Here is a 12,272-nt window from a genome sequence, read left to right as displayed (position 1 = left end):
TGGTGAAGTTGAGTGGTAAAATCAGTGGAGAGTTGATGGGAATATGGAAAGTATAAAATGGGATTAGTGTAGGGTAAGTGTAAGGAGGTTCTTGATGGTCGTCAATTATGTCTCTATGACTCACCCATACAATTTAACCTGCCAGCCCACACGTTTTTGAGATGTGGCAGGAATCCAGAGCAACCGGGGAAAACAATACAATCACACGGAGAACGTGCGAAGTTCACACAAGCAGCACCAGGGGTCAGGATTGAACCTGCGACCCTGGAACAAGCTGCGCCACTGTGGCTGTTCTGAACTCTGAACGTGGTGGGTGGTCACCTGCTCAAATGTTCAATGGAGGAAACTCCCCACAACCCTCGACCGTGATTCGAGTTACCTCCCCGGACTTGGAAATCTTGACCGAAAGTTAAAGTTGTACTGACGGCGAGGTCAGGGCAAAGTCTTCTAAAGTTCACCATGTTGCAAGAATTGCAGTGTAATAATTGGCCCCAGCTTTCTTCAATAATGAAGAATTCCTTTGAGCAATGCTTATTCAGTTGATACTTCGAACTAGCTAAATATTTTTTTTTATTTTAAAATTAAATCATCCATAATTTACCGTTATGGTTAAAGAGAGATTTATTTACATTTCATCTTTTCCATTCTGACGACACAGTTCGGAAAAGCGTGGTTCAAATCTGTATTGAATTCAAGATCTGTGCTCGGCATATTTCTCAGTAAATTAACCCTGATTCTTCAAGGGCGAATGTGCTAAAGCAATTGATCCTTCCCACGCATTCCTCATTTTACATTTAACACTCCCTTTCAGAAGGATACAATTGAAATTGTGGGCACCCTCTTTCAGTGCACGACCCGGCGATTTGGAATATCAGACGGTATCAGTAACACCACACTCAACCAAGATTCAGAGCAAAGGGACGTAGTTTTGGCTCGTACCACCCTGAAACGATTAGGTAATATTGGCGTTGGAGCCCTGTTTGAACTTAATCTTGTTGATAACGTTTAATCAATTTAGTCAGAAGAGCAAAGGGAGATTTTATCAACATTAGCATCTCAGCTCTGAACTTAGTCTGCGCCACTGCATAAATAATAGTGTTTGTGCAGGAGCTCAGCCGCTGGAACATGTATCCGACCCTTTCCATAACGGTGAAAGGGTCGGTGTAATCTGTCTGGAACCACTGGATGTCTGTAACTTGGACGCAGATTTCATACAGGAAGTCTATCGCCCACAGCAGGATAAAACTGCTCGAGATGGCGAGCAGCAGGACGATGGATTTCCGTCGGTTCTCCACCTCGGCGTCACTCTGACTCCCGCCCTTCCTGCTCCCCAGGAGCTGCCTCCTGACCCTCGTGGCCCGGGTGATGTGTCTGATGGTCAGGGCGTTGAGCAGCGCAATCAATACAAACGGAGCGAATGGGGTCAATGTGGTGCGAAACCAGTAGTAAGTCACCCAACTGGGCAAGGTGAAGAACGCGGATTTTACAGCACAGAACATTGGTTTATCATCAATTACTTCGCCAGGTTCGATCATGAAGTAAACTGGAATGTTCAGTAAAAAACTCAACAAACACACTAACATTATAACCATCGCCGCAGTTTTCTCGGTGCAGTATTTTGCCCTTATCTTTTGGTAACAGATGGCGATGACCCGATCAAACGTGAAGGCGACGGTCAACCAGACGGAACAATCCACCGCATGCGGTATCAGGGCGAGGATGAGGCTGCAGAGGGGGGTGTGATCCAACAGTGAACCCGGGAAGTAGACCTCTTTCATCTCATGGAGGACGACGTCGAATGTTATCACCATCAGATCGGCGACTGCCATGGCCAGCAGGTAGCGGGAGATACACTTGGAGAGACCGCACCTTCCCCGGCTCAGAGTCACGATTGCCAGTAAATTGGCTGCTTGGAAGAGGAGAAAATGTGTAAATTATTGTCCTTAGAACAAAAATCTGTAACTTCATAGTTTATAAACATATATTTGTAGAATACATTTACAGCTGCCCTCAATGTAGAACCGAGCTCTCTCTCTCTCTCTGATTATCTTTTTCTTCCGCTGTGACTTGGTTGAGCTTTTCTTGACTTCACTGTGTGGGCCCCACTTTGCCTTGCTCTCCTTTTGAATCAAACCTCGTTCTCCATCTCTCACTATGGCCGTTTTTTTTCACCATCAAAGTTCTGGACAGCGAGATTGGCTCGCCATTTTATTGCAACTAAACCATTTTTGTTTTGTTCAGTGTCTCTCATTTTAGTTGGGACTTTTCTGCAAAGGTGCTTCAGGTAAATTCAGCTCTCGAAGACGTGAACAACGTCGGAGAAATAAAGGACCGCAGATGGTGGAATCCGGATGAAAAACACGACGATGCTGGAGGAACTCAGCAGACCAGGCAGCATCCGTGGAGAAAAGCAGGCGGTCAACGTTTCTGGTCAGGACCCTAAGCCACCTCCATCCAGGGACCCAAACAGTCCTTTCGGGTGAGACAGAGATTCACCTGCACCTCCCTTCTTATCACCTACTGCATTCGCTGCTCCGAGTGCGGCCTCCTCTACATTGGCGAGACCAAACGCAGACTAGGTGACCGTTTCGCTCTGTCCGTAACCGCGATCTGCATCTCCCTGTTGCCGGTCACTTCAACTCCCCCTCCCACACTATCACTGATATGTCAGTCCTCGACCTCCCCCACTGCCAGGAGAATTCCAAGCGCAAACTGGAGGAACAACACCTCATTTTCTGTCTTGGAACCTTGCAGCCTAAGGGCATGAACATTGAATTCTCCCACTTTAGGTGATCCCCACCCCCCTTCCCCACAACAACCCCCCCCCCCCACCACGCTACTTCTCTTCTTCCCTTTCCTGGTTCTCTTTTATCTACCCTCTTTTTCCTCATCCCATGCCTTTCCCTCCCTATATATCGGGCTTCCCCTTTCCCGATCTTCAGTCCTGAAGAAGGGTCCTGACCCGAAACGTTGACTAAGGAGTAAAGACCTCGCCTGGCCAACTTCTCCCTGTAACTTGGGCCCTTTGGTCCTTGCAACATCCTCATAAATCTTTCCTGCACTCTTCCCAGTTTAACCACGTTTTTGCTCTAACAGGGTAACCAAAATGTGCACAGTACTCCAAGTGCGGCCTCACCAACGACTTGTACAACTGCATCATAATGTCCCGACTCCTATACTTAGTGCCCTTACTGATGAAGTAGGACATGGAATAGATGTACTGAGTAAATTTTTAAATAGTGAGAGATTGGCCAGTGTAGATGTTCAAAGGGACCTGGATGCCCAAGACACCTCACTACAGTAAGCAGTAAGTATAGTAAACTTTATGTTGGCATTTATTGAAAGCAAAATTGGGCGCAAGAGGAAAACTACCCCACGACCGTTATACAGCGCATTGTTGAGACCATACCTGGAGTACTGTGTACTATTTTGGTTTGCTTACCTAATAGCATCGAAGGAGTGGGTCAGGCTGGTTAACTGGGATGGCGCCATTGTCCTAGGAGGAGAGATTGAGTAGGTCTCCACCCTAGGGTTCGGCAAAACGAGAGATGATCTGACCGAAATAAACGCCATTCTCAGAACGCTCGGCAGAGTTGAAACGGGGGACATGTTTCTGCTGGCTGCGGACTCCAGAACCGGGGACTGCAGTCCCGACAGAAGGGAGTAAGTGGGGAGAAATATCTTCAGCGAAAGGGCGGTGACTCCTTGGAATCCTCCACACGGGTGAGCTGACAGGTGCTCACTCAGTGGATGCAGTCTGAAGCTGATGGGTTTCTGGATGTTATCAATGGATGTGTAGAGAGGGCGGGGTGGGGCTGCGGAAATGATACCGAATTGGAATATCAGCCAGGATATGGGCGAGTGATGGAGCAGGCCACCCCGGGCCCCCTATTTCTCACATTCTTTACACATCAGCAGGAGATAACATCCCAATTTTTGGCGAGGAATTCCAGAGCCGCGGAACGGCAGGGAATTCGCGGCAGGTTTAGAGGACTCGACGGGAGAATCCAGCGTCGCCGGATTCCTCGGTTCCTCCCTCCCTGGATCTTTAGGTTTTACCATCGGCTGAAAACGGAGCTAAGGAGAGTGGGGAGCTGAATTCACAGTCCCACGTTGCAGCCGAAAGGAATGAAAAATGAAATCCGGGGGGAGGTGGAAGAGGGCGAGCACAGTTCCAATAGTTAACCTCCCGCTCTCCTTCAGTCCCTGGGTCGGGAGAAATGTTACTCACTTTGTCCTTCAGAGAAATTCTACCCATTGCTTTTATTATCTGACCCTTTCACGCCACTGGAAGAGTGTGATTACGCTGCAGGCGGTGCAGGAAAGATTCACAAGAACTTTGCCTGGACTGGAGGGTTAGAGTTATCGGGGATATTGAACAGGCTGGGACTGTTTTCCCTGGAGCGAAGGAGGCTGAGAGGTGACATGACAGAGGTTTGTACAATTAGAGTTTGGATGGATAGCCGGTGTCCGTTTCCCAGAGAAGAGGCGGAGACACGGGAGACTGCAGACACTGGAATCTGGGTGAGTGATAGAGCAGGATCGAGGGGCTGAATGGCCTGCTCCTGCTTCTCCCGTTCATTCTGGGTGTTAAGAAGCGATCTCCCACTCTCCGGAACCCCTCTAACTCCTTTCTTTCCACTGGCAAGGGCAAAGTTCATCCCCAATGCTGCAAGACAGTGATTGACCTTCTCAAGATTATCGTCGGAACACCCGGGGGATTGCTGCATGAAGTTTGAACAGAATGGTAAAGAGACGGCAGTAATTACGAGCTGTTTAATTAACCCTATCAAAACAAACAGACCGCAGAATGAACAGCAGCAGTGAAATCTCCGAGCACCGAGTGCCGTGGACAAGCGGTGATAAAAACTCACCAGGAACCCCAAACACAGCGAGAACGGAGTAGTAAACCTCTTCGATCTGGGCGAGGATTGGTCGGTCCATCCCTCTGAGTGACAGAGGCTCAAGCTCAGAAGCAGAGAACGAAACTTCAACCCAATCCCTTATTTATACCTGAGGGAAACCTCTAATGAGGCGATTGAGTTGCACAATGACTGACATTAGTTCTGGTGCTTTAAACAAACAGATGAGGCAGTTGTTTCTTTAATGGAACTTTTCTGTCAGAACTTCTGATCAGTGAAATTCTCCGCTGAGCTTTAACCCTTTTCATTTTCCCTTATTTCACCCAGATGTGAATGCAGGAAGTTTGCGGATGACAGGATAATTGGTGGTGTGGACAGCGAGGAAGGTTGCCCAAGGCTACAACAAGACGTAGGTCAGGTGGGAAGTTGGGCAGACCATTGGCAGGAAGGATTTTAATTCCTACCAGTGGGAGGTGATGTATTTTGGGAAGGCAAGTAGGGGTAGAACATGCTGGGGGAACACAGCAGGTCAGGCAGCATCTGCGGAGGCTGAGGGATGGTCACTCTTTCGGGTCAAGTCCCTGCACCAGGATTGAGTGTAGAAGGGTGACAGCCAGGTGAGAGGGAGGGGTGAGGCAGGTGATGGGTGGAACCAGGTGAGGAGGGAGATGACGGGCAGATGGAGCCGGGTGGGGGAGGAGGGGGTGAAGTTGGGAGACATTGGCTGGTGGGTTATAGGTTGGATCAGATGAAGGTAGAAAAAAGGGGTCAGCAGATGGACCCAAGTGGGGGGGGGGGGGAGAGGTAGCTGGGGGGAGATGTGGAGATACAAGAGGCTGCAGATGCTGGAATCTAATAAGTAAGGAAGAGGTAAACCACATACAGTAAACAGTAGAACACTCAGGAATGTTGATGAACGAAAGACTGAGGGGTCCAAGTCCCTGAAAGTGGAAACTCGGGTAGGTGGGGCAGTGGAGAAGAAATATGGCATGCTTGCTTTCTTGGGTTGGGGCATAGAATATATGAGTCAGGACATTATGTTACAACTTTACTGAGACAATGGTTCGAGCACACTTGGAGTACTGTGGGCAGTTCTGGTCACCACACTACAGGAAGCTGGAGAAAGTGCAGAGGAGATTCAGCAGGATATTGCCTGGATTGGAGGACTTTAGTTATGGTGAGAGATTGGATATGCCAGGCTTGTTTTCCCTGGAGCAAAGGAAAGACCTGATGGACGTATACAAGTTTGAGAGGCATGGATAGGGTTGAGACTCAATGTTTTCCCCACAGTAGAGGCATCAAAAACAAGAGGGCATGGGTTTAAGGTCAGAAGAAGGAGTTTTAGAGGGGATCTGAGGGGTAAGGTTTCTTACGCAGAGAGTGGTTGATATCTGGAACACGCTGCCAGAGAGAAGGTGGGGAAATCAGATGCAATCACTGTGTTAATGAGGCATTTAGACAGGCACAGATAGGCAAGGCATAGAGGGATACAGTCCTAATGCAGGCAAATGAGATCGATGTAGATGGGCAAAAAGGTTTTTAAGGGGATCTAAGTTTTTTTACGGAGAGATATATAGAACATGCTGCCAGGGAAGTGGTGGCATCAGCTATAATTGCTAGGTTTAAGAGACATTTAGACAGACACTTGAATAGGCAAGGTATAGAAGGATACAGTCCGAATGTGGTCAAAGGGGATTGGTGCAGATGGGTAAAAAGATCTACATGGACGTGGTGGGCCAATGAGGCCCAGATCTGTTCTCCAGGGGGGAGCAATTCTGTAGGGGAGAATATCTGTTCTCCAGGGGGGCAATTTACAGCAGCCAACCAACCTCCTGACCCACAAGTCTTTGGGATGTGGGAGGAAACCGGAGCACCCAGGGGAAACCACACAGTCACAGGGAGAACGTGTGAACTCCACACACAGACAGCGCTGGAGGTCAGGATCGAACCAGGGTCCCTGGAGCTGCGAAGCAGCTGATACACCTGCCATGCCACTGTACTATCCTGGTGATATTGAGGTGAAAGGTCTTCAACCTGAAATGTTAACTCTTTTTCTCTCTCCACAGAAGCTGCCTGACCCACTGGGTATTTCCAGCAGTGATTTTATTTTGGATTTGCAGCACCTGCATTTTCCGATTTTCAGCTTGTAGTGTATAAGGCATGAACTGAGGCACTGACAGAGGACGGCAGACAGGGGAAGCATTGACCGACCGCAGGCAGTGAGGCAGAGATGGGACAACAGAGGGAGGTTGGTATAACTCCTCTCCAGAGTCACAGAGCATGGAGACAGGTCATTTGGCCCATCCTGTTGATGATAACCCTAAAGCACCTGTCTATCCTAATCCCATTTACCAGCAAAGGTCCATCGCCGTTGGCAATTCAAGTGTTTAACAAAACACTTCTTAAATTTTTCGCAACAAACAAACTGCTGGAGGAACTCAGCGGGTCAGGCAGCGTCTGTGGAGGGAAGTGGACGGTCGACGTTTCGGGTTGAGACCCTTCATCCAGACTGGGCTGCGGCTCAGATCCCCTGCTGTGGCTTTACCACCCTCTCTGAACTCCCCCCACCACCCCCATCCCCGATGCAGGGCGGTCACTCCTCAGCAGAGACCTTACCTTTGTACCCCCTGTGGCCGCACCTCAGTGAGATCCGGGCCTGCTGTGAGGTGGAGCTCTTCCTCCGTTCCCTCTGCATCCGTGACTATTTCTTTGGGAAGGAGTCTCTGGTAATTTTAAAGGCGACGTGAGGGGTAAGATTTTATGCAGAGAGTGGTGGGTGCCTGGAATGGGTTACCAGGGTTAGGAGTGGAAGCAGGCAGTTTAGTGGAGTTTAAGAGGCTTTAGATAGACACAGGAATATGAAGGGAGTGGAGAGATGTGGATCATGTGCAGACAGAAGGGACTCAGTTTAATCTGACATCGTGTTCAGCACAGACATCGTGGGCCAAAGGGCCTGTCCAGCGCTGTACTGTTCTATGTTCCATGTGTCCTCACGACCCACTGATGACCGCTTCTCCCGTCTCCAACACTCGTCTTCCTCTTGACCACCCCACTGCTAACCTTCTACCCTCTTCATTTCCAACTGCTGATGCAACATCAGCCATCATGACCTCTTGAAGCAGTCCAGACAAAGGGTTTTGACCCGAAGCGTCGACTGTCCGCTTCCCACGGCGGAGGCTGCCTGACCCGTTGAGTTCCTCCAGTGGTTTGTTTTGTGCTCCAGATTTCAGTGTCTGCAGCCTCTCGTGTCTCTGCTTCCTAACCGTTGTCAGTGTACCTGCCTCCACACAGGCAGTGAAGTCCAAGCACCAGGTATCGACTGGGTGAAAAAGTTCTTCCTCAGATCCCCTACAAATCTCGTTCCCCTGACTCTAAACCTGTGCTTTCCAGCTTCTCTGCCAAGGGGAAAAGTTTCTTACCATCTACCCTACCTATGCCTCTCATACTTTTAAGGTAAGATCTTTATTAGTCACGTGTACATTGAAACACACAGCGAAATGCATCTTTTGCGTAGAGTGCTCTGGGGCAGCCCGCAAGTGTCGCCACACTTCCGGCGCCAACATAGCATGCCCACAGCTCCTAACCCATACGTCTTTGGAATGTGGGAGGAAACCGGAGCACCCAGAGGAAACCCACGCAGACACGGGGAGAACGTACAAACTCCTTACAGACAGCGGCCGGAATTGAACCCAGGTCGCTGGCGCTGTAATAGCATTACGCTAACCGTTACACCTCCGTGCTACCATATTCGATGCCCCGGCTAATGAAGACAGGGATCCCGTCTGCCTCCTCCACATTATCCACCTGTGCTACCATCTTGTACATCGAGGTCCATCTGTTCCTCAGTCCTCTCCAGGGCCCCACCATTCATTATATGTTTCCACCCTTATCAGTCCTTCCAAAAGGCATCACCTCACACTTATCAGAACTAAATTCCAAATGCCATTGCACTGTCCATTTTACCAGTTGTTATCATGTCTGTGTGCTGGGTCAAAAGTGAGCCCAGTACAATCACACTCACAGTCCCCATTCATGTCTACTGAATTGGCTTTGTTCATTCATTTGGAAGGAACTGTCTCATTGTGTGTGTTGGTTTGCCTGTAGCTACCCACAGCTATTTGTGGTGGCAGTGTCTCAGTAGAAAACAGGACAGTGGCTGATGGATTTTATACCCCGGTGGTGATGTTCCTCCCAAAGACTTGTGGGCAGCACAATGGCAGGGCAGCGCAGTAGTGCATCTAATAGGGCTGCTGCCCCAGAGCACCAACAACCTGGGTTCGATCCTGACCTCCGGTGCTGTCTGTATGACCGTGTGGGTTTCCCCCCGGTGCTCTGGTTTCATGGAACATAGTACAGCACTAGACAGGCCATTTGGCCCACAATGTTGTGCCGATCTTGATGCCGATTTATACTAAATGACCTCCTCCTGTGTATCATCCACATCCCTCCACTCCCTTCATATCCATGTGTCAGATAGCCTCTTAAACTCCTCCAACTGCCTGCTTCCAGTACTATCCCTGGTAACCCATTCCAGGCACCTACCACTCTCTGTGTAAAAATCTTGCCCCTCATGTCACCTTTAACTTCCCCTCTCTAACCTTAAAAGCATGTCGTCTGGTGTTTGACAGTCCTACTACGGGAAACAGATTCTGACTGTCTACCCTATTCATGCCTCTCATAATTTTAAAATCCTCTATCAAATTTCCTCCCACATCCCAAAGATGTGTGGCTCGGTGGCCACTGTAAACTGCCCCTAGTGTGTGGGCGAGGGGTAAAATCGGGGGAAGTTGCTGGGACTGTGGGGAGAATGGGTTACAGGGAAAATTAATGGGGGAATGGGATTGCACTGTGAGCTGGTAAAGACGTGTTGGGCCAAATGGCCACCTCCTATGTCAACAGGAAAAATACAACAGCAACTACCAGTTCATTATCATTTGATTTTAAAGAAAGTTCCTCATGTTGTCCCAGATTCAAACACATGCATCTCTCATCATTTACTGTCACCAACTGTTTTCTGTCTTTTAAACCAATACTTTATCCAAACTGACACCTATTCCTTGAGCTTTAGTTTGCTAACTTAGCTTTAGTGTGGCTTTTCAAAGTCTTTCTTAAAATCCATATAGAACACATCCATTACCTTCACCCATCAGCCTTCTCTGTTACATCATCAGTTAGGTTAGACAAGAAACGTGCTGGTCTCCCAGCGCGGCGAGATGTCCGTAGGGGAATGCTGCTGACTGGCACATCCCAGGCTGCAGGAGGATGTGCTGAGGGAGGCACTGAAGCTCGGTGCAGCCAATGCTAAAGCTCAGTGGGGACAGACCACAGTCTGGGCTCCTTCCACAACTGCACACAGAGGGGGAGAGTCGGGTGGGGAAGCCCCTCAAATACTGAAATGGTGGATCACCCCAGGTGGACACAGGAACGACAATAGTGCTGTGGTTTTTTTTCTTTTAAAGTGTTTACACTACTGAATATACCAACCATGAATGTAAAAGTTTTGCATGGTTCCTTCTTTGGTATATATATTTTTATTATGAATAAATTTTTAAAATTTAAAGAAATGATTTAGGTTAGACTAACATGACCTGCATTTTAATCAGGATCAGATTTATTATCACTGACTTATATGACCTAAGATGTATTAGTATCGGTATTGGTTTATTATTTTCACTGGTACCGAGGTACAGTGAAAAACTTGTCTGGCATAACGATAGTACAGGTCAATTCATTACACAGTGCATTGAGGGAGGACAGGGTGCATTGAGGTAGGACAGAGTGCTATGTTGTCTTGTAGGACAGAGTGCTATGTTGTTTTGTAGGACAGAGTGCTATGTTGTTTTACAGGACTGTGCTGGGTCTCCTCAATTAACAGTAACCTTTCCAGTCTCCTGACAATGTTTTCCCTGATTGATGTTTCCCACATGTAACACACGACTGTTGTTGAACTAGCCAGTTAAGCTGGTTATGAAGTTAACTGGAGACACAAGAGTGTAGATGCTGGAATCTAGAGCAACAAACAGTCTGGTGAACAAACAAAATAATCACCACCTCCCAGGCCCCCATCACCCATCTTTGGCCTCCTCCCCTCCTGGTCCTGTCCACCCACTACACACTACACACACACACACACACACACACACACACACACACACACACACACACACACACACACACAGTTCACCCACAGGTTCCCCCTCCCCCTCCCCCATTTGTTTCCAGTTCCAGCTGCCATACACCTCTCCCCTGATGGTCCCATTCTCACCTCCTTATCAGAGTCCAGCACCGGCAGCCCTCTGTGCTCCTGCTTATCTCCCTCCAGTGGCCCTCTCCACCCTCGCCCTCTCCCCACCTCGCTCCATCTGTGTTTTTCCCCTTTTTCCTCTCTCTCTGTCTGCCTCCATCTCTCATTCACCTGCCACAGTCTCCCATCCTCACTCCCCTCCCCTAACCTGGCACCACCTGCCTGTCACCTCACACCCAATCACCTCAGGATCCTTCCTCGCCTCTTCCCTGCTCCTCCTTATGCCGGCCCTCTCCCCTCTCCGCTCTCAGCCCTGATCCGGAGTTTCAACCTGAAACATTGACAATTCCTTTCCACTGTTGAATTCGACTGTTGTAAGTTGTTTTTTTAAACATGTATTGTGCTTAATACACCTCAAATGGCTGTACAAGGAATGGCCACTTCCTAGCTTATTGGTTCATCCATCAGGTTTTCTCATTGGTTAGTTTTGCCACAGGTATCTAATAGGTTTTCTGATTGGACTATTGTTAGCTAAGGAGGACCTCTTATCTCGGGTATAAAAGGTGTCGTTTTTTGTTAATCAGTCTCTTGCCTCTGTCTCTCTCTTGCTCTCTTACCATCCCCTGGCCCTAGCTCGTCTTTAGTTCCTTTTGTCTCGGCTCATCTCCCAGTAGTAAAGCTAGTGCCATGTGCTCTGTGACTGTTTCTTTGTTTTAAACTTTTTTCAATAAAACTTTGTGAAGCACCAAGTTGTTTCCAACTCATTCTTGGACTCCTGAAAGAACCTGCGGATTCGAAAATAACCAGATCCGACACCCCACCACAGACGCTGCTCGACCCGCTGATCTCCTCTGTTTATTGGTTCAGATTCCAGCGTCTGAAGTCTCCTGTGTCTCCCAAGAGACCTCAAGAGTCCAAGCCCATAGTTTCCTGAAAGTGGCAACACAGTCAGTGGGTGGTGAATAAGGTGAGTGACATGGATTTATCTAATGTAAGGCTTCAATCTGAAACGTCGACAATTCGCTTTCCCCCAACAGAAGCCGCTCGACCTGCTGAATTCCTCCAGCAGATTGTTTGTTGTATGAAGTATAATGTTTTGCTCAGATTGAATTCCTTGAATTCCTGTGCAAACTTTATTCGTTGCCAATTGGCTTAAAGTTCATTAG

The 12,272-nt window shown here is 48.4% G+C and overlaps 1 protein-coding gene across 1 annotated transcript; it reads right to left on the bottom strand.

Annotated features, from left to right (window-relative positions):
• Positions 1-986: 986 nt before the first annotated feature.
• LOC127585845 (probable G-protein coupled receptor 139) lies at positions 987-4,944 on the bottom strand. Its single transcript, XM_052043546.1, has 3 exons — positions 4,875-4,944; positions 3,559-3,642; positions 987-1,909 (listed from the first exon to the last, which is right to left on the bottom strand). The coding sequence occupies exons 1-3, from the start codon at positions 4,942-4,944 to the stop codon at positions 987-989; spliced, it is 1,077 nt and encodes a 358-aa protein (XP_051899506.1).
• Between the last annotated feature and the right edge of the window lie 7,328 nt (positions 4,945-12,272).

The sequence above is a fragment of the Pristis pectinata genome, chromosome 34 (assembly GCF_009764475.1).
Source record: "Pristis pectinata isolate sPriPec2 chromosome 34, sPriPec2.1.pri, whole genome shotgun sequence".
In the NCBI taxonomy this organism is placed as follows: Eukaryota; Metazoa; Chordata; class Chondrichthyes; order Rhinopristiformes; family Pristidae; genus Pristis; species Pristis pectinata.
Note: the sequence above shows the minus strand (reverse complement) of the source record. Positions and strands in the feature narration are given on the sequence as shown.

What these genes read in the sequence shown, in the direction of transcription:
- LOC127585845 (XM_052043546.1), bottom strand. Translation starts at nt 4,944, where the DNA reads ATGGACCGACCAATCCTCGCCCAGATCGAAGAGGTTTACTACTCCGTT. An exon ending in CGCTGTGTTTGGGGTTCCTG is followed by an intron (nt 3,643 to 4,874) that starts GTGAGTTTTTAT and finishes TCGGGACTGCAG; the next exon opens with TCCCCGGTTCTGGAGTCCGC. An exon ending in TGAGAATGGCGTTTATTTCG is followed by an intron (nt 1,910 to 3,558) that starts GTCAGATCATCT and finishes TCCTCTTCCAAG; the next exon opens with CAGCCAATTTACTGGCAATC.